The sequence below is a fragment of the Lagopus muta genome, chromosome 23 (assembly GCF_023343835.1).
Source record: "Lagopus muta isolate bLagMut1 chromosome 23, bLagMut1 primary, whole genome shotgun sequence".
NCBI lineage: Eukaryota > Metazoa > Chordata > Aves > Galliformes > Phasianidae > Lagopus > Lagopus muta.
The window spans coordinates 4,476,839-4,497,468 of NC_064455.1; the positions used below are offsets into that span (position 1 = coordinate 4,476,839).

General features: G+C 46.0%; 1 protein-coding gene across 1 annotated transcript in view; it reads right to left on the minus strand.

Moving 5' to 3' along the window:
• Positions 1-491: 491 nt before the first annotated feature.
• Positions 492-20,630, minus strand: part of AGO3 (argonaute RISC catalytic component 3) — a 29,771-nt gene continuing 9,632 nt past the window's right edge. The window contains exons 6-19 of the mRNA XM_048969221.1: positions 19,353-19,487; positions 17,298-17,385; positions 17,002-17,149; positions 16,604-16,723; positions 15,581-15,703; positions 15,234-15,367; positions 14,620-14,804; positions 14,194-14,353; positions 12,960-13,050; positions 12,433-12,627; positions 11,973-12,107; positions 11,410-11,511; positions 10,519-10,718; positions 492-9,935 (exon numbers count right to left, since the gene is read on the minus strand). Coding sequence (XP_048825178.1) covers positions 9,827-9,935; positions 10,519-10,718; positions 11,410-11,511; positions 11,973-12,107; positions 12,433-12,627; positions 12,960-13,050; positions 14,194-14,353; positions 14,620-14,804; positions 15,234-15,367; positions 15,581-15,703; positions 16,604-16,723; positions 17,002-17,149; positions 17,298-17,385; positions 19,353-19,487 — 1,925 coding nt within the window. The 3' untranslated portion in view covers positions 492-9,826. The remainder of the gene's footprint in view (positions 9,936-10,518; positions 10,719-11,409; positions 11,512-11,972; positions 12,108-12,432; positions 12,628-12,959; positions 13,051-14,193; positions 14,354-14,619; positions 14,805-15,233; positions 15,368-15,580; positions 15,704-16,603; positions 16,724-17,001; positions 17,150-17,297; positions 17,386-19,352; positions 19,488-20,630) is intronic.

Below are 20,630 nucleotides of genomic sequence, written 5' to 3' on the forward strand. Positions count from 1 at the left end.
GTTTACAATACACCCAACTCGATGGTATTAAAGCCTGCAGAGATCTGAGCACTGCTGTGTGCACTGTACAGCTGCCTACAAGGCTGACGTGGGGCTGCGCTGAATAGAAAAGCAACTCCTGCAACAGGTAGAAAATTTTGGCAAGAACAATTTGTCTAGAAGGGGAGAAAGAGCACAAAGCACTGCATCCACCTCCACCACTCACCGAAGGGTCCATGGCCCTGCACGGCCGCAGTACAAATAGGCACACGTGGTTGAGATGGGTAAGTAAAAAAAGAAAGGCTTCGACCAACCGGCTCGTCTGCCATCTGCCTACAGCTGTGCGGTGCCTCGAGTCACAGCTCTGCTTTACTCTTGGATTAATTCCCTTTTGCTCTGAGAAACTCCCGGAGCTTCACGGTGGGAAGGGCCCAGCAATGAGCTGGAAGCAGAGCAGCTGCTAAGGCAGGAGAAAGAGCGAGACACACAGAGGGAATCGCAACGCAACCGGCTTCGTTTATTAGAACTTTATTCTGAGAAGGAATCCCAAACAGCACAACAGTTTTGTTTGTCATTATGAACAGGTGGTGGTAAATATGCAAAGGGTGTATTTGCACAATGCTGCTCCCCGCAGCCTCCTGCACAGCAATGCTTGTGGCACACGCTGCCACCAGAGATGTTCCAACAGTCAGAACTGGCTCATCACCAGTCACAATGAAAGCTTCAGGCGATGCCTCTCAATGACAACATCCTGATCTATGATCTGATGCCTCAGTGCATTCTGACAGATGAATTCTCCCCCCTCCCTCCCCAAAGAAACAAGCAGCAGTGCCATTTCTCCACCAATTTCATGCACCTGGGGAAGCCTAACTGCTCACAGCAAAGGAGGAAACGGCACGGACAGGAGAGCTGCATGGCGAGGCCCCACGGTGCCTCTGCTCACAGCTGATCACTGAGCACCCATTCTGCAGCTGCTGTTGCTGCGCTGAGGCTTTGCAGGATTGCCTGTGGAACAGAGCAGAAACGCAGCTGTCTAGAAGCAGGTTTACCTACAGGAAAACAAGGTGGAGTTTTCTCAAGGCGAGATTCAACAGATTGAACACTGACAAGGGCAGGAAAGGCAGCGCTCTGCTGAGGAGCAGAAATCAAAGCCGAAGGAAACCGAAAGCTACAGCCACAGGAGGCCGCGATGCACACAACCAGAGCCCTGAGGAAGGCAGTTGTGTGCAAATTGCCAGCAGCCAGATTTCATCTCAGCCCCACGCAGCGGCTCTGCTGGGCGCCCCGTTCTCCCCTGCACACAAACACTGCTCTGCTGGCGTGCTCCAAACACCAAAGGCTCCTCAGCTGTAGCACTGCTCCATTGGTATTGCTGGGCCAGCGGAGCAAGCACTAACCTGTGAGACGCCCAAATAAACTTTCCGAATGCACTCAAGAGATTTGCAAGTGTTAGCACTATGAAAGGTGATTAGTAACTATTTTAATGCCTAATTTTCGCACAGCTGTACCAAAATTGGTTGTGGACCCACGATTCAGGTGAGATCATCTCAAGATAATCGCATTTCTCCATGTTGTTGGAGAGCCTTACAGTAGGAACTCATTTTTCAGCTGCTAAATGCGTTTGAGAGACCTCTGAGATTCTCAGCAATGTAAAGGAAACCTTTTATTTGAATCAACTCATCCCTAATTTGCAAAAAAAGCTCATAGAAAGCAGCACACAGTGGGACCGAGCCCAAGGAGCTCCTTGGGCCAGCGGTGCTGAGATAAAGGCGAGGGCACAGGCTGTGTCAGATGGACAGACTGCAAACAGCCACTGGCAGGAAGGCGCAGGGGTTTGTACCAGGAATGGAGCACTTCACAGCACGGCTGATGCTCACAACACACAGCTGAGCTCTCGTAAGGCAGCGCACGGCATCCTGTGTGTGTTCCAGATAGGGCAGAAAGCAAAAATCAATTCCCTGAAATCAGGGAGGGAACCCATCTCACAGCCAGCGCCGATGCCAGAGCTGCCGGCTGGGAACCCTGCAGTACCTCAACGTGCAGCAAACACCTCGAAAAGCTCTTCTGTTGTTCTCTGACAATCCACACGCACAGCCTGGAGCCTGAAGCAGCACCTGAGGCAGCCAGCAGCCTTTGCTGAATAGCTGGATGTGAAAGGAGAGGCTCAATTCTCATTTCTCAGCACCCCGCTGCCTCACATCCTATCCCAGACTCAGCACCTTCAGCTGCTGGCAGGCCGCTCCTTAAAGCCACCTGCAGTGATGTTCAGCCCTCAGCACCACGTTCCCACTTCCCAACAACGTTCCTCAGGTCCTTACAGCCAGCAGGGAAGCTGCAGGAGCACAGCAGAGACGTTATGGGACAGGCAACATTCAGATAAAGGCAGAATTAATGGCTCTCTATGGAGAAACGTATCAGTGTTCAATTTCATTTAAGAAAAAAACCAACTCTACCACCAAATATGTTTGATGACATTACTCTCCAGAAACCATTCACTTTAAAGCTTCTTCTCTCTGGGTAGCTACATTCACAAATAATTCAGGGCTCCCTTTAAGCAACTCAACACCAAACCGACTCCGTCCTGACCAAGCCTCAAGCAGCTCAAGAGCACTGACCCCACTGTCAAGCAGCGCTGCCAGCTCCTCCAGCTTCTGTCTCGGATCAGAAAAAGGCACATGCTTGCTCTCAACGAGTTCAAGTCTGACCCAAGCAGCCCAGGACACCACAGCTAACATGGGAGCTCCTTCAGCAGCTGCTGTACCAACCGCCCAAAGACTGCAGCCAGAAATCATTGGAGCGTCTGTGCTTTGTAAAGGGGCCACACACTGCTCACAGAACCCATGGCTCTGCTGTTTGGAACATCACCCACCTCCTGAATCTCTGTTTTGAACCAGGAAAGGCTGCTTTGGGATTCAGAGCACACAGAAGATGGGATCGAATGCACGGCTGTCGCAGGTGCTGCTGCTGCTGCTCAGCACGGCTGTGGAGGTGAGCAGGCACTCCTGCTTACCAACAGACAGGAAAAAACCTCTCTGCTCATCTCTCAGTTTTTGCAGTAGTTACTGGTGGGTGCTGGAGTAAACTGTGGGTGCAAAGGGACAAGTTCAGATGGCCCCAGCAGCATTGGAGCTTTTCAGCACAGTCAGCTCTCCCTCCTGCCTTCCCAGCTTTTTACTACTGGTTTGACAGCACAGTCAGCACCTCCTCTCCTCCTCTTCATAAAACACACAGCTGAGTCATTTCAGCTTCAGATTAACCCCAGCACAGCACCATTTACTATGAGTAGCATTGATTATAAACCTTGCCAGGAGGAATGATGCCGTTTCCAACAAGTTTGCCTCTTCAGTATTTACACCTTCAGCAACTGGCTCGTGTTAAAGCACCCAGCTGAACTGCATCACACCCTGCAGCACACAGACATTGCTACTGCAGTTAACCCTCATGTGCTACAGCCCACCTCAGCAGGGATCTGCACCCAGCAGGAACCCTCAGACACAGCTCTGCCCTTCCATTGCTTCTGATCACATCTGTAACGTAGAGAAAGAGGAGATAGGAACATGCACTTCTCAACAGCTTCAGCACTGGCTAAGCACAGATAGAAAATAATCTGGTTCATAGGCAGGGGAAGAGATGGAGAGCATTGCTGCAAACAAGCTGATGGAACGAGATTTTTGGCCCTTTTTAGTCTAAAAGATTCAGAACCCAGGCTGACAAAATGCTTTCTAAACCCCAGCCTAACAGCAGTCAGAAATCAGGAACAAACCACTGCAAAGCTTAAACACTACGGCAGCAGCACTGAGTGCTGCTCTAAAACAAAGCTGCTGAACAAAAAGGAACTGCTGCCTTTAACTTCAGCCAGAAGCGATGCTCTGTGTGCAGCTCTGTGCACAGCAGCTCTGCCATGGATGTGAAGCACAGCGGTGTCGCAGCCCCAGCACTGCAAACCCAAACGTTTCATGGCTCCTGTTCTGCTCAACAGACGTGAAGCAGCTCTGCTCGCTCCTAGGAAACGCCTGGGTACAAGTGTGTGCCTGCAGCACTGCTGCTCCCAAGGGAAGCAGAATCTTATGCTTCAGCTGATACTGAAAACCATCCTGACATCTGCAGCGCCCAACACTGCATCAACAGTGATTGAAGTCAACACAAATTCATTTTAACGGCCAACGTGAAACCAAAGCACCCCACACAGCAGCCTGTCTACTGAGTTGTTCTGTTTGTTCTCTTCTCAAATGCATCTTAAAGAGTCGAGCTGACTTCAGAAAAGGAAAAAAAAAAAACAACCATTCAGAAACGTTTTGCACCTAAAAAGAGCAGCCAGCAGCAACAGGCAGATGGGACACACAGCTACACACAGAAGCACCCCAAGAAGGACATGGCTCCCCAAGGAGCAGGCAGGTAACTGCAACAGAGAGCGTTACAAAAGTGAAAGAGGGCATTTTTGCAGACATGTGCAAGCACACAGCAGTGCCATCAAAGCAGAACTTTGCTATTATTAACGCAGCATTACGAGGTTACTGAGGTGCAGTGGCTAATAGTCTAGCTGACAGCCTTTCCCAATGGAAGCAATGCTCACCATGGACCCACAGCACTGCCAGCCCTCTGGGCAGGGCCCACAGCATCTCTCTCCCAGCTAGGAATGACAAGTCCCAAGCACAAATACACACTGTTAGAACACAACCCACAGGACGCCTGCTTGCAGCACTGACCATCCCTGCATCACCAGACAGCGCTCAGCTCGTCTGCTTTGTCCTTGGGACTTTGTAATGCCTGGGAGACAGACCTTCCATCCGAGCTGCTCCTCCCCAGCAGCGTTTGGTGATTGCTCCCCAATGCCTTTCCCTCCAAAGGAAACCACCATCCTGGTTATGCTTGGTCCTGACTCAGAGACCTGATGCCTAAAGTACCTACAGGTACCGTCAGACACTTGGCATTTACAGTTATTTACCTTAAATGTTCAGCCACGTACAACTGGAAAATAAAATCTACAGCACCGTCTTCTACAAAGGCACTTTCTGAGGACTGTCTTGCTCAAAAATAAAATATTCACTCCAAATTTTAAACAGAACCACTCTGTTGTTGAAGGACCCTATGGTAACTACCCGTGTTAGGTGAGGGGGGACCTCAGACAGAGCCAGAAAGGCCAGGGCAGGCAGGACATGTTTCTGCAGTACCGAGGCTTCGATGTCCTCCCCTGCAGCCCCTGCCCTTCTGCACACACTGCCTACTGAGGGACAAACGTTGTTTTAGTGTTACAGAGATGAGGCTTCTTGGGGCTCTGCCCAGGAGGCGAAGTGCAGGACCCCAATCTGTTTGTAACTCAGCTACTGAAATACACACAACTTCTTGCTAGCAGCAAGCAGCAATTAGCTCAAGCTCTAACCTCTACGGTTCCAGGTCACAACGAGTCAATTAGCTAGGTGATGTCTTAATTAAACATGTGCCAAGACAAGACGAGCGTCCTAACACTCAATATCAATGTAAAGTACCATCTTTGGGTAGGGAAAGGAGAGACTGGGATCCTTCCCTTTCACATCCCTATGGATTTTTTCCACCAGATTCAATCAAGCCATCAGCAGCAGAACTCCACAGCACTGAAGGGACAGGGACGGCCGTTTGGACGGCAGCTCTGAAAATGGAATGGATAACTGCAAGGTACGGCAGCAGAGCTTTGGGTTCCTAGGTTATAAAAGTGCTCGGAGGAAGGTCCTAAACCCTCAACTCACAAAACTGGGAGAATATGACAAGAGGACAAGATGGGAAGGGAATATTGAGAAAGAAAAAAGGCCTCAAGCTGTTTGAAGGGCAGGCTGAGCTCCGAGTTTCAACAGAGCAAACTTCCAGGCTAGGAAAAAGCCAGTATTTGTAGCTGGAATTTGTACAGAAGGTACCTGGTGCCTTACACTGAGCATTGTAAAGGACAGAATTCGGTACACAAAGCAAAACTGGTTTAGGACCAATGGCACCTAGAAATAATTTGACCGACAGCTTTCAGAAACCCACCTCACTCCAGAAAAACCATTTCTAAGGCCAAACTTCCAGAAGGATGCCAGAACGAACCCCTACAGAAACAACTTTTGGACACGTTCAACCAAATCACACATTGAACAGTAACACAGCAATCCTGAGTAAAACGGCCACAGCTGAAGCACCCTCAGAAGCCCCCTGCATGGGGTCAGTCGCTCTGCCAGTACATTAACACACCTCCTAGCAATGCTCTGTGCCAGCATGTTAACGCACCTCCTAGCAATGTCAGCACACCTCCTAGCAATGCTCTGTGCAACGCTCTGCTCCCTCTCAGCTCCCAGTGCTCGCTGCAGGGCTCGGCACAGCCCGCCTTTGGCACAGTACCAGCACTGCAGCTCCCACCAGCAAGTGGCACTTTGAGTACAAACGAGGTCTTGGTGAACTGGTACAGCGTCTGCAGGGCGGGAGCCACGCACCCAGCTGGGCAGTGCACGAGGCCAGCGTGTCTGCAAAGGGAGGAGGAGAAGCGCAGCCCTGGGCTCCCAGAGAGAAAGGGGACCTGGGGAGCAGCTCGACATTTTCCCCCCCCCCCCACACACAGCACATAAAATTTGAGATTGTGTTGTTTGTTTTTTTTTTGTTTTTCTTTTTTTTGTTTTTTTTTTGTCTTTTTTTTTGTTCTTTTTTGTCTTTTTTAAAAGGAGAGCAGGTACAAAAATAAAAGAAATCCATATACTCTGAAAATATACCGGAAACTGCCACCACAGATGAGGTACCATTTATCCCGACCCCCCACCCCCAAACTGCAAACATCAAAATATATATGTTTTTAAACAAAGGAAGAATATCTGGCTATTTAATCTCAGTTAAAATGACAGCACCCTTTGTTACACTTGATATTTCACACCATTAATTCTCTTTCAGAAAAAAAAAACCCAAAAAAAAAAACCCCAAGATATCTAACTAACCTTGATTCCTTGCTTATCTCCTCATTCCTTAGTGCAGTAATTGTCCATCTCCATTTAAATAAATATAGCAGCTACAGCATCATAAATGTGTGGCCCTCACAACGCCAGTAAGTTGATATTGTAATACAAATAAGTATCGGCACTTTACGTAGATATTTGCAAAACCAAGAAGAGAGATTCAAGCTTCCACGTACTCTTCACATGAAAACCAGGCACAGCAGCTGTCGAGCTGGCATCTAAAGTCACCTTCCCAATGAAGTCTCTTTGTTTTTTGGTGAGAGTTGAAAGCCAAAGGCCTCTCGGCTCCCAGTCACTGAGCGTGGGCAGGGTGAGAAGGGCACAGCATCTCTGCAAGGAGCATCAAAAGACTTTTTGAAAAGGAATTTTCATCTTGACGCCAGAAATCCACAAGAAGGCTTTGTAAAACAGTTGCTTTATAAATCTCTACTCCTCTTTAAACGTTAGCTTTCTGTAAAAAGCCTAACCTGAACCTTGTATTAACAGAACTGCCAGCTAGAGCTCTTCCAAGGCAGAGGTAGCAGGCCCCCAACTGAGGGCAACGTTTCAGAGGCTGATCGGAGCCCTCCTTGCTGCAACAACTGCAGCACCACCTCCCTGCAGCTCTGCCTTGGGGCGCTGTGGGCACCTGGAGCAGAGCTGAGCCATCCTGGAGCTCAGCCCAATGGGGGCTCAGGGCAAAGCCCAGCCCCACCGCCCCCCAGTGCTCCCCAACAGCTGCCCACCTCAGGACTTTTCCAGTGCAATGCTCACAAGGTTAATCTTGACGTTCCCTTCCTTGGTGCTGGGAGATGAAGCAATGCCTACGCGCCAACCGCCGAGCAGAGCTCTGCGAGACAGCGTTGTGACAGCACTACACACACTGCAGGACGACACACAGACGCACAAATACAGTACTTTGTGTTCTGGCAGAAGAGATGGGCAGAGTCATGCCTGCTGAAGCGAAACGGGCTCAGATTTTAGGCTCAAAACACAGAATATTGGCAAACAGCGTTCGGTGAGAACGCCGGGAGATAAAGCTGCTTTAGCGACCCTCTGGTTTTCATGTGGAGAGCAGGTGGGGTTCAGAAGGGCTGGGATAACAGCAATGCCCATAGAAACGATCTGCAGTATATATACTATGAACCAGTGCAAATAAAAAACAGTCAAAAAACGCAGTTCACGAGTTTACAAAGTGCAAAACTTCCCAGGCCCCTCGCAGAATAAATGCTCATCTCTGACATCTTAACGTTGGGTTGCCTTTAAAGTGGAATGAAAGAGTCCCGTTTGTTTGCTTCACATTTCAGTGACTTAAAGGTAGAACTATCCCAGCCCTCTTTTTATTTGCAAAGTGAAATGAAGTTACCAATAACTTAATTTTAAAAGGAAAGTCGTTATCAAAGAGGAAAAAAGCCTAAAAACTTTTAATAACTCCAGACCTTTTATTGATGTCAAACAGGTTTAATTAAGCATGTAAAAACTCAGAGCTCAATAAAAAAATCTGTTTGTTTACTTCAAATATCTTCCACGTCTCAAAGCCAAAAATACGGCCGGTTCCTTTGTTAAACCAAACCACGGCAGCGAGCGCTGAAGCCTGCAGAGATCCAGAAGCATTTTTGCTACTTTTTGATTTAAAAAAGGAAAATCCGAGATTCCTTCTGACTATAAAACTTTCCTTTCAAAATTAAGGCTTTGACTTTGTCCTTTTAAAACCGGAGGCGTCCATTCCGCCACAGCCAGCGGTACAAACACGGCTGTGGTACAGCTCAATGGACACAGTTCTCTTTTCGAACGCTTATTGCACTAAAAGATAGCAAAAACAAGTTGTCAGTTCTTTAAAAATAAACATGGTTACATTTCTAAAAAATAAAAGTTGATGTTGACCATATGTTCTGTAATAATTAAATTAAAGCATTATTATTACTCTAATAAATATAAAGGAAACAAAGGAAGCTAAACTTCAAAAACACGTACGTATGAAATCACATTAAGGTGTGAGAGGCAGCAAGTAAACTAGCATTTTTCTTTTGTCAAGACGACCTTAGCTCTAAAGTTTCAGTTCTGGTGTTTGCTGCAGCCATCCCATAAAGCTTGGGACGCCCAACCTCACATGAAGCTTCACGATATTTGACTTGCCAGATAGAAAGTAATTGAAACTTTTGGACTAGGTAAAACAGCAGCTTTAGTAAAGTCACCAGGGAGCAAGAACAGTTGGGATCACCACTGCCTGCAGTAACACCGCTAGCTTTGTTTGCTTCTAAAAGGGAACTGTTGGAGCTGAGGACTCCAAAGCTGTGAAGAAAGGCAGCAGTTGGCTAAACTATGTTCAAATGATTGGATCAGTGTGCAAAACATCTTCCCTCCCCTCCATTTTCTCTCTACTTAGTGCTGTACATTCAGATGTACTCAGATATGGTCGCATTCGAATGCTGATGGCAACACTGAGAGAAAGATTCCTCAACTGGGCGAAACAAGACTTTTTGCACACTTTTCTCTCCCAAAGAATCACTGTGACTGTTCTTATACAGGTTGCTTTTCTCAAATTACACCATCCTTTGTTTTTTTTTTTAATTATTATTAATTATTTTTTTTTGCAAAGAGAGTTGTGCTGCCGAGCAACTTGAGGTAAAGGCAGAAGAGGGTTAAACTAGGAGAAATTAAACAGAAGGAGGAAAATGATGGCGGTGCTTCCTACAGGAGACCGCGCCACAAAAGCAGTTGGCTGGTTTCATATTGCATAATAGTGCTGTGTTCCTCGGTGAAGTAAACAATCTTCCTTGTGTCAATTTAAGGGTCAGCCTCTCGCCCCTGCACGATGGGAGGCGCACCCCATAAACCAACCCCACTGGAAACATACATTGTATGTGGCTTAATTTGTCAGTTCTTCCTCGCGGCGAGCACGCTCCCCTGTTACTGACTTAAGCGAAGTACATCGTGCGTAAGGTGTCTTGGTGAATCTGTACAGCCTTCGCCAGGGCCTGTGGGTCTCTGCCATTGCTCTGTCCTGAAACGTGGCTTCCTTCAGCACTGCAAGAAAACGGGAGAAAGTAAGACGAGAGGAGCTGTGCACTGTGTTAATTGGGATTTAACTCTGCATCCCTTCGCCACGCAGGAGGGGAAGGTGGCAATATCAACAGAAAGCCTGAAGGCTGCAGAGTAACAGATAAGAACAGCTAACAACAGAAACCCCTTCCCCTCAGCTCCTTGATTTGTCCAGAAAACCCCCCCTGCAAACAAACTGATGGCCTTAACGTTATCAAATAATTCTGACATCCAAAGCAGAGCCAGAGAAACGTGAGGCACTTCACATCTGTTTCACTGACGAATGCTTTGACTCTAAAGCAAAAAGCCAAACGTGTGTTGGATTCCTTCACACCACGGAGATGCCGGAACAATACTTAATGAAGCTGAACTTCGTTCTTGTAATCCAGGTGTTATTCAGCAGAAAACACCAATCCACCCTCACCAGCCACAGCCTTGATGTCAGGAATGAGCATCTTAAAGCCTAGCTGCCAAGGTTACAAGAATCAACTGCAAAATGAACAGTGAAATGGCTTTATGCCTGACAACCAACAAGGACACACGTTTAAGGACACGTATTTCTCTTTACCTGTCATGCTCTTTGTCCACAAGATGGTACCGTGCTCTGAATGCTACCAGGTGAGCATAATAGGCTGGTGCAGGTATAGAAACTGACCGCGTGCAGCGCACGTATGTGTGGCAGAGCTGGTAAGTCAGCAGCTGCAGTTCATCTGCAGTAAAGCAGTTATCATCCCACAAAACGTGATAGTGTGAGGGACGGCTGGTACCCTAAGAAGAAGGGAACATCGGTTCACTTATCTTTCTTTTTTGACTCTCCCTGCAATCAAGTCAGATGTTTAAGTTCAGAAAAGGCCAGACTCTCTAGTCTGAATTCCTAAGTAACAGCAGCCAAAGAAGTTTCCGGATTATGTCAGCAATAAATGTATCACAGAGATTAAAAGAGTCTAATGTTCATATGATGTTATTTCAATTAGCCTTGCTTGGGAAAAAGAAAACCACACGCCTTCTAAATAACCCTTCACAACTGAAACCTGCTTCCAACATGACTAAACTGATCAGCACGCTGGTTTTTACCACCACCCTCACATTTCCCAACAGACCACAACAGCCACTGAATGCTGAGTGCAGCTCTTAGGAACTCTTAGAAGTTCTCCAGCAAACTGCCATGCAGTTTCCTTGGAAGACACTGCTCTGAAATAAATGAGTGCTCATCTTCCCCCTGCTTCTCCCCCAGGGGATGTTATACACTGGAGCTGAACCTTACAGCACAACCAAGTTATGGCAATACTTGTATTTTATCCACACCAAACACTTTTTAACATTCATAATTTAAAATACACATATATACACACATACAGATTTACTCTATTTAGCTAAGACTCACTTCTAGCTTGCTATAACAATACATTTACATCTCTATGTTCTAAATCCACATTTACTTACAAGATAACAATTATACCTGTATTCCAGCATGACTGCAGAGGTAAAAATCAAACTCATATGGATGTGTAATGTCTGTATCTACAGTTGTTCCAGCTGGGATATTGCCACTTCGTCCAACCTAAACAGAAGTTTTGTTAAAAACTGCAGCTAACAACTTCTACACTTTAACTGTAAATAACAACACAGGCTCCTATTCAATACACACAGCACTTCAGTGAATGAACTGCCTCAGCTTTGTTTGCAATGTGCCAACACAGCAACCTGGGATGTCTGACGTGGACACTGCATGGCTTTTCACCACTGCAACGCAGAATATTGCACCCAGAATCTCAGAAAGCCAGAAGAGCTGCACATATATCGTGCACATGGGTACTGTGACAAAGCCTGATGGTGGTTGTTTTTGTTTTTAATGTATTTAAGGTCACTGATTTTTCAATTTGGTGCCACAATTTGTGCCAATCAATTCAACATATTCCCCAAAAGCAAACAGAATCAGACTGGCAGTGAAGCCCATGCTAACATTTTGTCTAGCAGCACAAGTACTGACACCAAGCTTGTACTGAGCAGGACAATGATTACCCTTTCTGTTCTGTCAGCACAGAACAACCGTGTATGATGTCGTTTCTGCACCACAATATAGGTTATTCCAGGCTGGTAATCCTTCTCCAAACTGATGCAGGCTTCTCTAATTGCTAGCAGTTCATAGTACAAAACCTAGAAGCACAAGAACAGAACAGGTTTTCCTCACATTATATTCTACACAAAGCACCTAATTAACAGTTTGCAGTTAACACTAAGTTCAGCTGTGCCACACAATTATTGAGCTCAGGAAGCACTGAGAAATATATTGTTTCCCAAGAGTAAGAGTTGCTCTTCCTAGACAACAAGGAAATGGCAACTTCCCTTACCCAACACGCTTAAGAAACTCTCCTAAAAAGGCTCAATCTTTTGTGGTACCTCAGCACAAAAGCAGCAGTGCAGCTCATTCCAACAGGAGGGCAGCAATGCAGTGTTTCAGACAGCTCACAAATGAACCAACCTGTCGGAACTGTCCTTCAGAGACCCCATCCCTATAGAAGATGATACGCGTGGGCTTGAAGCGCGTTGACTTGTAGAACTGGATGAGAAGCTCCCTCACCATGGAGGCCAGGTCTTGGATGATCTCCTGCCTGGGCCGCTGAACTCTCACCGTGGCACAGTAGCGGCTTGGATGAGCATCCATACTGCCTACAACCTTTGGGAGAACGTTGCACGATTAAAAGCAGCCAGTTCAAATCTACACAAAACACCCTAACATCATCAAGCAGTATTAATTCCTTCATATTACTTCTGCAAAAGCATTCTATTTAACATGATTGCCTTGATTTAAAAATCAAAACGCTCTGAGCACAAAGTATCAAGCACTATTTTTCTTTTAAAGACACTATTTTTTGTAACACTGGAAAGGTGTAGCAAGAGTGAGGGCATAATCCTGAAAGACACCTGACAAACACAGGCCATGAGTTGCATTTGCTGTTCTAACATTTACCTGAGATGAAAGAACAACGTTGATTTCATAGAACTTACAGCAGCTATGGAAGGTTTCTTTCCATCTCCAGCAGGAGGGTGAGTGACATCGGCTCCCAGAAAGATCACTGGCTGCTGGAACACAGAAGGTCTTCAAAAAAAAAAGAAAGAAAAAGAAAAGTGCTAAGTCACACTTGCAGATGAACAGCTGGTGCTCAAATGGGCCTTTGTTTCTATTTCAGCTGCATGACACAGAGAGACTTTCTTATCAGGTACTCCAGCCAGACCTGAACAATGAGATCTTTGTGTGCTGAAAGCAAACTTCCACAACGCTAACGGTCACTGCGAAACACTGCCACTGAACTGCAGGCATGATTCTAGGGGAGAGAAGCCAAAGAGCTGCACCTTAACAATGCGGGCAGTCTCTTACAGAAACCATTATTCTACCATTTGATTCCACTGGTGCTGGGAGGCCAGCTAAGCAACACTTCAGTGCTACCTCAGCCCTGCAACAGATGGCTGCGCTCGCAGCAGCACGCACGTTGGTCTGGCTTACAGGAGACAAGGACCAGCACGATCTCCCACTGCTTTAAGATATTCTTCCATGCACTTCTCCTTCAAGCTTAAACTCAAATTCCATTCTTTCAGGAATCCTCAGGGAAGAATTTCTACACCTTTGCACTCCAGAAGTTTTTGCCTGGCTTGCTTAGTGTGTATGTTCACTCTTAAAGAACTGATATGCTCCTAACAACAGTTAGAGACCACCAGCACTTCTTGTCTTCAGGACTGATAGACTCTTCAGAAGAAAGCATGTGAGAAAGAGGGGAGCATGGCTTAGACCCAAACCCCGCTGAGGGCTTCAAAGCACCTGGAACACAAGCATAGAGATTACCTGTGCAAAGAATGAACTGCTGAGCCTAACAGTGTGAGAGAAGCAGGGTGCTGTCAGTATACTTCTGCCCTTGCTGACAGCACATTGGCACACTAATCAGAACAGATAGTCCTGTGGTGTGTGGCAGACTCCTAAACCTGCAGAAAGCTTCTAATTGACACAGTATTTCAGCACCTCCAGAACTGCAGCTGTTCAAGTCTTTGATACTGATCAAGCATGGAAAAACACAGGAGCCTTAGCTCCCAGGCCAACAACTATTCAGGGCCCACACAAGAAGAAATGCAACTCTAGCTCACATCACATAGTACCAGAAGGACAATTCAGTGTAAGTTTTGGCTACAGTTAAATGCTGGGTGCCATGTATCAAAGAAAACCCCAATACATCTCCACGCAGATTCTTACCGTTGGTGAGGTACAAGGATGTTATTGATTCCTCCTAATTTAACATTGATCTTCAGGCACAGGTTTGAAAGGGTCTGTGGAGATGTTTTAATGACATTTTTGACTTGAACACACTGCGTGGCCATTCCCAACAGTGTATCTCCCACACGCTTCACCTCCGCTGTGAAACCAAAATCAGGATACAAACTGAGTCCATTTGGAACTATTGCCACATTTTGATCTTAGCTTACATCACAACAGTTGAGACATACATACTCTGTAGAACAGCTTTCTATTTAGCTGAATGCTCAGACTTGCTTCTAATTGAACTTCAGACAGCACTGGTTCCCTATGCCTAATGAATGCTCCAGAACAGTTTTCTGACACGCCATGCATACGTTTGAACGATGCTTCACCAAACAGGTGAAGTCCAAGGGATTCCCTTACCGTACACCGGTGTTTTTCCTGGCAGGATGACAATGATGAGCTGAAGCCCTGAATAGGTGTTCTTGAGGTGCCGAAACATGGGCTCCACACTGTCTGCACCCTGGGCATATTTACAGAAACAGGGCTGGCCCTGGATCGGCATCCCTGCGTCCTTGGAGATCTTACGCAGCTGGTCTGTAAAACCCCTACAGATAAGGAGTTTACTGGATTTTTGCATTGGCAATAGCACACAACAACCAAAGCAAAAACAGGTAGGAGAACTCTGTTACTCCTATGATGAGAAGGATTTCACAGAGCTTTCAAAGTAGCATTTTTAAAGCACTCGTGTGAAGGCCAGGCAGCTTTGATACAACACAGGTCAGAATGGAAAACAGCAAATCTGGGGGCTTTTAGGACTGCATTCATAACACTAAATGAAAGCAAACACAGAGCAGCAATATCACAAGACTCAAACAGTGTTCTGGCTGTAGCTTCCAGAAAGGAGGTTGGATTCTTTCCTTAACATCCGAGATGATTAAAGCCAGTTCAAAATCATTAGATCTCTCACATCCATGTTTTCACTAAATGGTTTCATCACAAAAGCAGCCCAAAGCCTGAACTATGACATGCCTTACTTCAGTATTTCTTCTCTGCATTGTCTCTGCGTTGCAAAACAAGCGATAGCCCACATTTTGATCTCAACACCGGTGTGGAATTGCTTCCCTCGCATGTCCCAAACTCCATGGCTTGGGGTCGCCACTGTTCTGTTCTGCAGGAAGAAGAAACACAGCAATATCCACGTGAGCGAGAGCAAGGAGCTGTGCTATTTACTGCTTCAGAACAAGAGAAAACAAAGCCTGCAATCTAAACTCCGCTCCCTGTTCTGCACAAGGCAACTGAAGGGCTTGAAACAGCCGACGCACGTTGGGAATCGCGCATCAGCCCTTGGCACAGAGGCAAAAAGAAGAGGTGCAGAGCTCACCCGTCCCCCGTACTGCAGCATCGGCGCGGGCAGCACGCGCCCCGTCACGTGGGCCATCTCGTCCCGCACCTTGAACTGGAACTCTTGAACAAACGGATCCGCGTCGTAATTCGCGCTTCTCACCTGCAAGAGTTTCCCTGCGTTACACAAATGTCACTCGTGCAACAAATCGGAGCCGCTCTGTTCTAAAAGCCTGGTAGGAATGCAGCAGAAACATCCTACAATCTCTCTTCTCATTGGAAAAGGCTCCGATTCAACCACTGATTGCTCAACTGCCATGAGACACTGGATGAGATTTTGTGTTCCCTCAGTTACTCTGGGGGCTCACTTGCATTATGCTCATCCAAGAGCATTTCGTTCGCTCGCTGCATAGATCAAAAAGCGTTTTCCTTTTGAAATAAGAACACTTTAACTCCTTCAATTACTGCACATTCTTGTCTTCTGTATTTTCCTGAAGTCTTATTTTAATTGAAAAATGTTGGTTCACTTGTCAGCTCCAAATCAGACCATTTCAAATCGGTTTATCAGAATATTCAACCAAAAATACTTAAGTCTTACATTCTGAATAAGAGAAAACTGCTGGGATGGGTGAATTCAGCAGCAGATACATAAGAGATGAAGACAGTGGAGTCACGGAGTGACAACATTTAACGTGTGCTGAGGAAAGCAGTCCAACAGTTGAAAAACAAGACTGAGGCTCAGGAGACCCAGATTCACTTTTCTGATACAGATCCCTTGGGTGATACTGAGCAAATTTCAAAATAGCAATAATTTATAGTGCCAGAATGATAAGAGGAAGGAATGAAAGAAATACGCTGGACTGAAGAATTTAAGAATGTCTTACAACAAAATGGTTTGTCAGTGTGTGACCAGAAGCCCCTGACCCAGGAAACCCTCAACCCCACAAATGAAGACACTGCTTGCCAGTAAGGCAGTCAGCTATGGCCTGTAGAAGAGTTGCCAGGCTGGGGTTCAGAACCATTGCTGAACAGCACCAAGCCAAACAGAAATTGAAGAACTCACCAATCTGCTGATTTCCTCCTGCCTGTCTGGAGCAGACCTTGCTGTGGCCTTTATCATAGTTGATGTCTGATTGTCCGTTAGCTTCTTGATACACCGCTGGCCAGCCACAATGTTACATACCTTGAGGAAACACCAGCAGCATTAATACAGAGCATTTAGAACCAGAGAATTCATTAGAGAATTCTACAAACCTCCAAAGCATTTAAGCAACTGCACGCTTTCCCTCAGTTCCCATCGTTCAAGCACTTTAAAAACGTGGTTGTTAGTGAAATAAAACAAAGGGCACATAAAGAATCTGTAAATATGCAACACACCTGCACTGCAAAGTGCATTACTTCGTCTGCAAAAAGACACTGCCTGAAATAACGAGCTGACTTATATCAGAATAAGTTCCTCACTTCTAAAGGCAGGTAGGTGTGTTTCTGTTCCTGTCCCACTTGCAGGCAAGGCAGATGAGGATACTTCAGCTGGAGGTTGTATTTCTCTCTGAAGTACTGTGCTACTGTTCTCTCCACAGTCTGGCCATTTTCTAACTGTAAAGGAAAGCTGCAGAGAGACAAGTTTTCATCAATCAAAATTATGAAAAGCTTAGCTGGCAATTATTAGCACTCCCAGAATGAATAAAATTAGATCCCATTAGATATTCAGTGCTAAGCTTCTGCACATCTTACACCCTGACAAAAAAGCATCTTACGTTTGATGACTTGCAGGCCTCCTGGTCACATTACAAACGCGGTATTTCCGTCTCATCGTTCCACAATGAGTCACTTCTACCTTCAGACCTGCACACAAGCACCAAAAAACCCGATGTCACAGCCACAAAACAACTCGCACAGGAGACACAAGGTTTCTTATGAAGCAGTGCATTCTAACCCAACACGTTCAGAGCTCAAATAGCGAAATACGAGGCATCATTCTCCACATCTTTTCTTAAATTACAAGTGGACTTCTGACTAATCAGGTATTTTCCTCCAAAACACATCATAATGCACAGCACTGAGCGTTCGATGTCACCTGAACTCCTCAAGGCAGCTTCATTGAACAGGAACATGACCAATCTCTGGTAGACACAGGGCTGTTTTTACCACGGTTTTTTTGTTCTCATTCTCAGTGCTGCATTCCCCTTAAAAACTGCACTTACAGTAATTGAAAGGGCAAAAGCAGATTCCTTTTCCTTGTTCCTTTTTGCTAGCCTTGTCGCCATACTCTGTCTGTAACTTCCTTTACTTTCACTGGCACCCCAGGCATTGCTCTCTATGCACAGTCAATGCCAACAGCAACCCCAGCAGCTCATCTCAGCAGAAAAGGCAGTTGGAAACAGCACTGCCACTCAAATTATTTCACCTACCCTCCACCAGTTGAGGCTTTTGAGAAAGCTGGGTGATGTGTCCTGTCCAGGTTTGTGTGGACTGTGGGCCACGCCATGAATAAACCCATCAAAGCAGGTCCCCAAGTCCCAGGGAGCAGATGTCACCCTTAGCTTACCTGGTGCACAGACATCCCAAAGAAGCATTAAGTGTGCTTCACTGATTCCCAACAACATTTAACACCAGCATCACTCAGAAGGCATCACCAGAAAACAAACTACAACTAAGCTAACACAGCATTAAAGAAAACACAGAAAAGGAGCCATGAAGCACTGTGGTCAAGTAGAAAAGGGCTGTGAATGCGTATCTGGAACCCATCAAGTGCTCTGTCATCAATCTGCCGTGGCACTACAGAAGGAACCATCCTCCCACCGAGCTGCACACACAGGCTGCAAATTCTGTAAGGCAGGGTTTGTTTCACTATATATGATCACATCTTGGCTGGAGTTCCCAGGCAGTACATCAATAAGAGTGAAGGTAACCTCTTCGTATTCTCTGACTGCGGTAGCAAAGTGTCTCAGACATCCAAGATTAAGAAGAGACAGCGTCTCCTTCTCCAGCTGTTGGCCACTCAGAATGAACAAAGATGGGTGTAAGGAGGAGACATGTTTGGACTACCACATCTGTCCTAGAAGGTACGTTTCCCCTCCCCAGCTAACAGCTATTCCATGAGCATACTGCTTTGTAAATATAGCTGAGATCTATTTGTCTGCCAGCCAGTATTTCAGCAGAGTCCAAGCTTTCATCAGTAACAAGTGTTCCAGAGCAGAGCTCTGAAGAGCTGAACTCCTTCAAAGCACCTCTCTCTGCAAATCACACTGGAATGGAAGGATATGGGAAAATGCAAAGCAAAGGAGCATATATGGAGTGAAACTACGCTAAACAGTAGCTTATGCAATTCCTTTGGAATGGAATTTGGCCTTCAGCTGCAAGTTATCAAGCAGTACTTGTTTTTCCATACAGCAAACAGTTATTAGAAGTCTCTGCAAACAGCATACTTTCAAAGAATCAATTAAGTTAGCTTCAAAATCAATGTTCGTTTTGCCTCAGCATTTAAACAGCAGGAGACCTACAGCACAACACCACCACAACCTCAGTGCTTCTAAAAGGTTAGCAGCCAGCAAGGCAAAGCTGCCTACCGCCAACCAGGCGACGAATGCTCCCCCTTCCTCTCTTCAAGCCATGGGAACATCTCTCATTTTGCACCTTTCCTTTCTGCAGAACCACACTGCCTCATCCAGGACTAGAATTACTAATGTGATGCACTGCAGTTCTCCTGGCAGGTGCAGGTCTCTTTTGATGTGTGACGACCAGGGGCGTTTCCAGTTAAACCGAGCCCCTAGAACGACCCTGCAGGGCAGCACAGACCCATTTCTACTCACCCTTTATCTCTTTGGTGAATTTTACCCGATGAGAATCAGTCAGAGGTCTTGGTTGTTCATCAATGTTGTGAATGTCAAGAACTTCACACATAAACTGAATCACAGGTTGTGCTTTGTAGAAGGCAGTGGCAGAAACTAAAAGGAACAAAATACCAAGAAAACCAAAGTCAGAATGCCCTGAAACAGCAGATAAATGCATGTTTTTTTCAGATTCCAAGTAACCCTCAAGAAAATGCTGAGCAGCACTCATTCCTCAGAACAGATTAAGGAGCCTTCCTTCCAACAACCACAGTGACACATCTGTCTCCAGCTTCGTCATCGTACAGCTGCTTTGCATTTCTGAGTTTTGGAAAGGTTTTTCTCCAAATAACATTAATTTCTAGAGAGCTGTCATGTCCTGAAGAGACTCTGAGCTACAAGCACAGCCAGCACCCACATCTCTGCTGAAGACTTTTCAATGTGTAAAGCTGAGACTATTCAAGATGCAATATGATGTTATCAATGATACGATCTGCCCAGGGACTGAAACAGTATTTGTTAGCCACATGAGCACTATTTTAACTACACACAAATTAGGTTAGCATAGTAATTAGTGCAACCTTTGGTCTACCAGCATCTCTTACCATCCTGCACACCAGCAACCAAATCACATGAAGAGACAATAATGTTTTTAAACAAAACAGCTGACTTGTTCCATGGAAGTAAGATCACAATCTGCTTAGAGAAGTTATAAGCAAGCGATGAAATAACTTCTAGTAAGGAATGTGGCACAAGCTACAGCCCAACACGGTAGATATAATCCATACTTTTAAAACCTTAAATAGCAGCAACACGGGACAGCTGACAAGCGCTTCGCTGAGCTCCCAGATCTCCTGCACCAAAACCACCACATCCCTGTGTTAAGGCAACACAACATTCTTCAGACATGCGTCACCCCAGCAGCCTGCCAGCCCTACATGACACAGCCCAGCCAACGCCTCCGGATGCTGATCAGTGAATGAACACACACAGCTCACACCCAGAGACCAGCAGCGTGCGGCTGCGCTCCCACAGCAACACAAGTGATGGAGAAACACTCTGTAAAGAACCCTGCATGAGCTTCAGCAGCAACAAAAGCACGTGGCGGGGTACAAACATCACCTTCAGAACCTCAAACCACAACGTGAGGTCATCAAGCCGTAATGAAGTCAAAGCTCTGGACTGTCTCATTCATAGAAAGGACTGAAAAAGCCATCCAAGAATAACTGCTGTGCTTTTTAATGCTGAGGCTGATGGAAT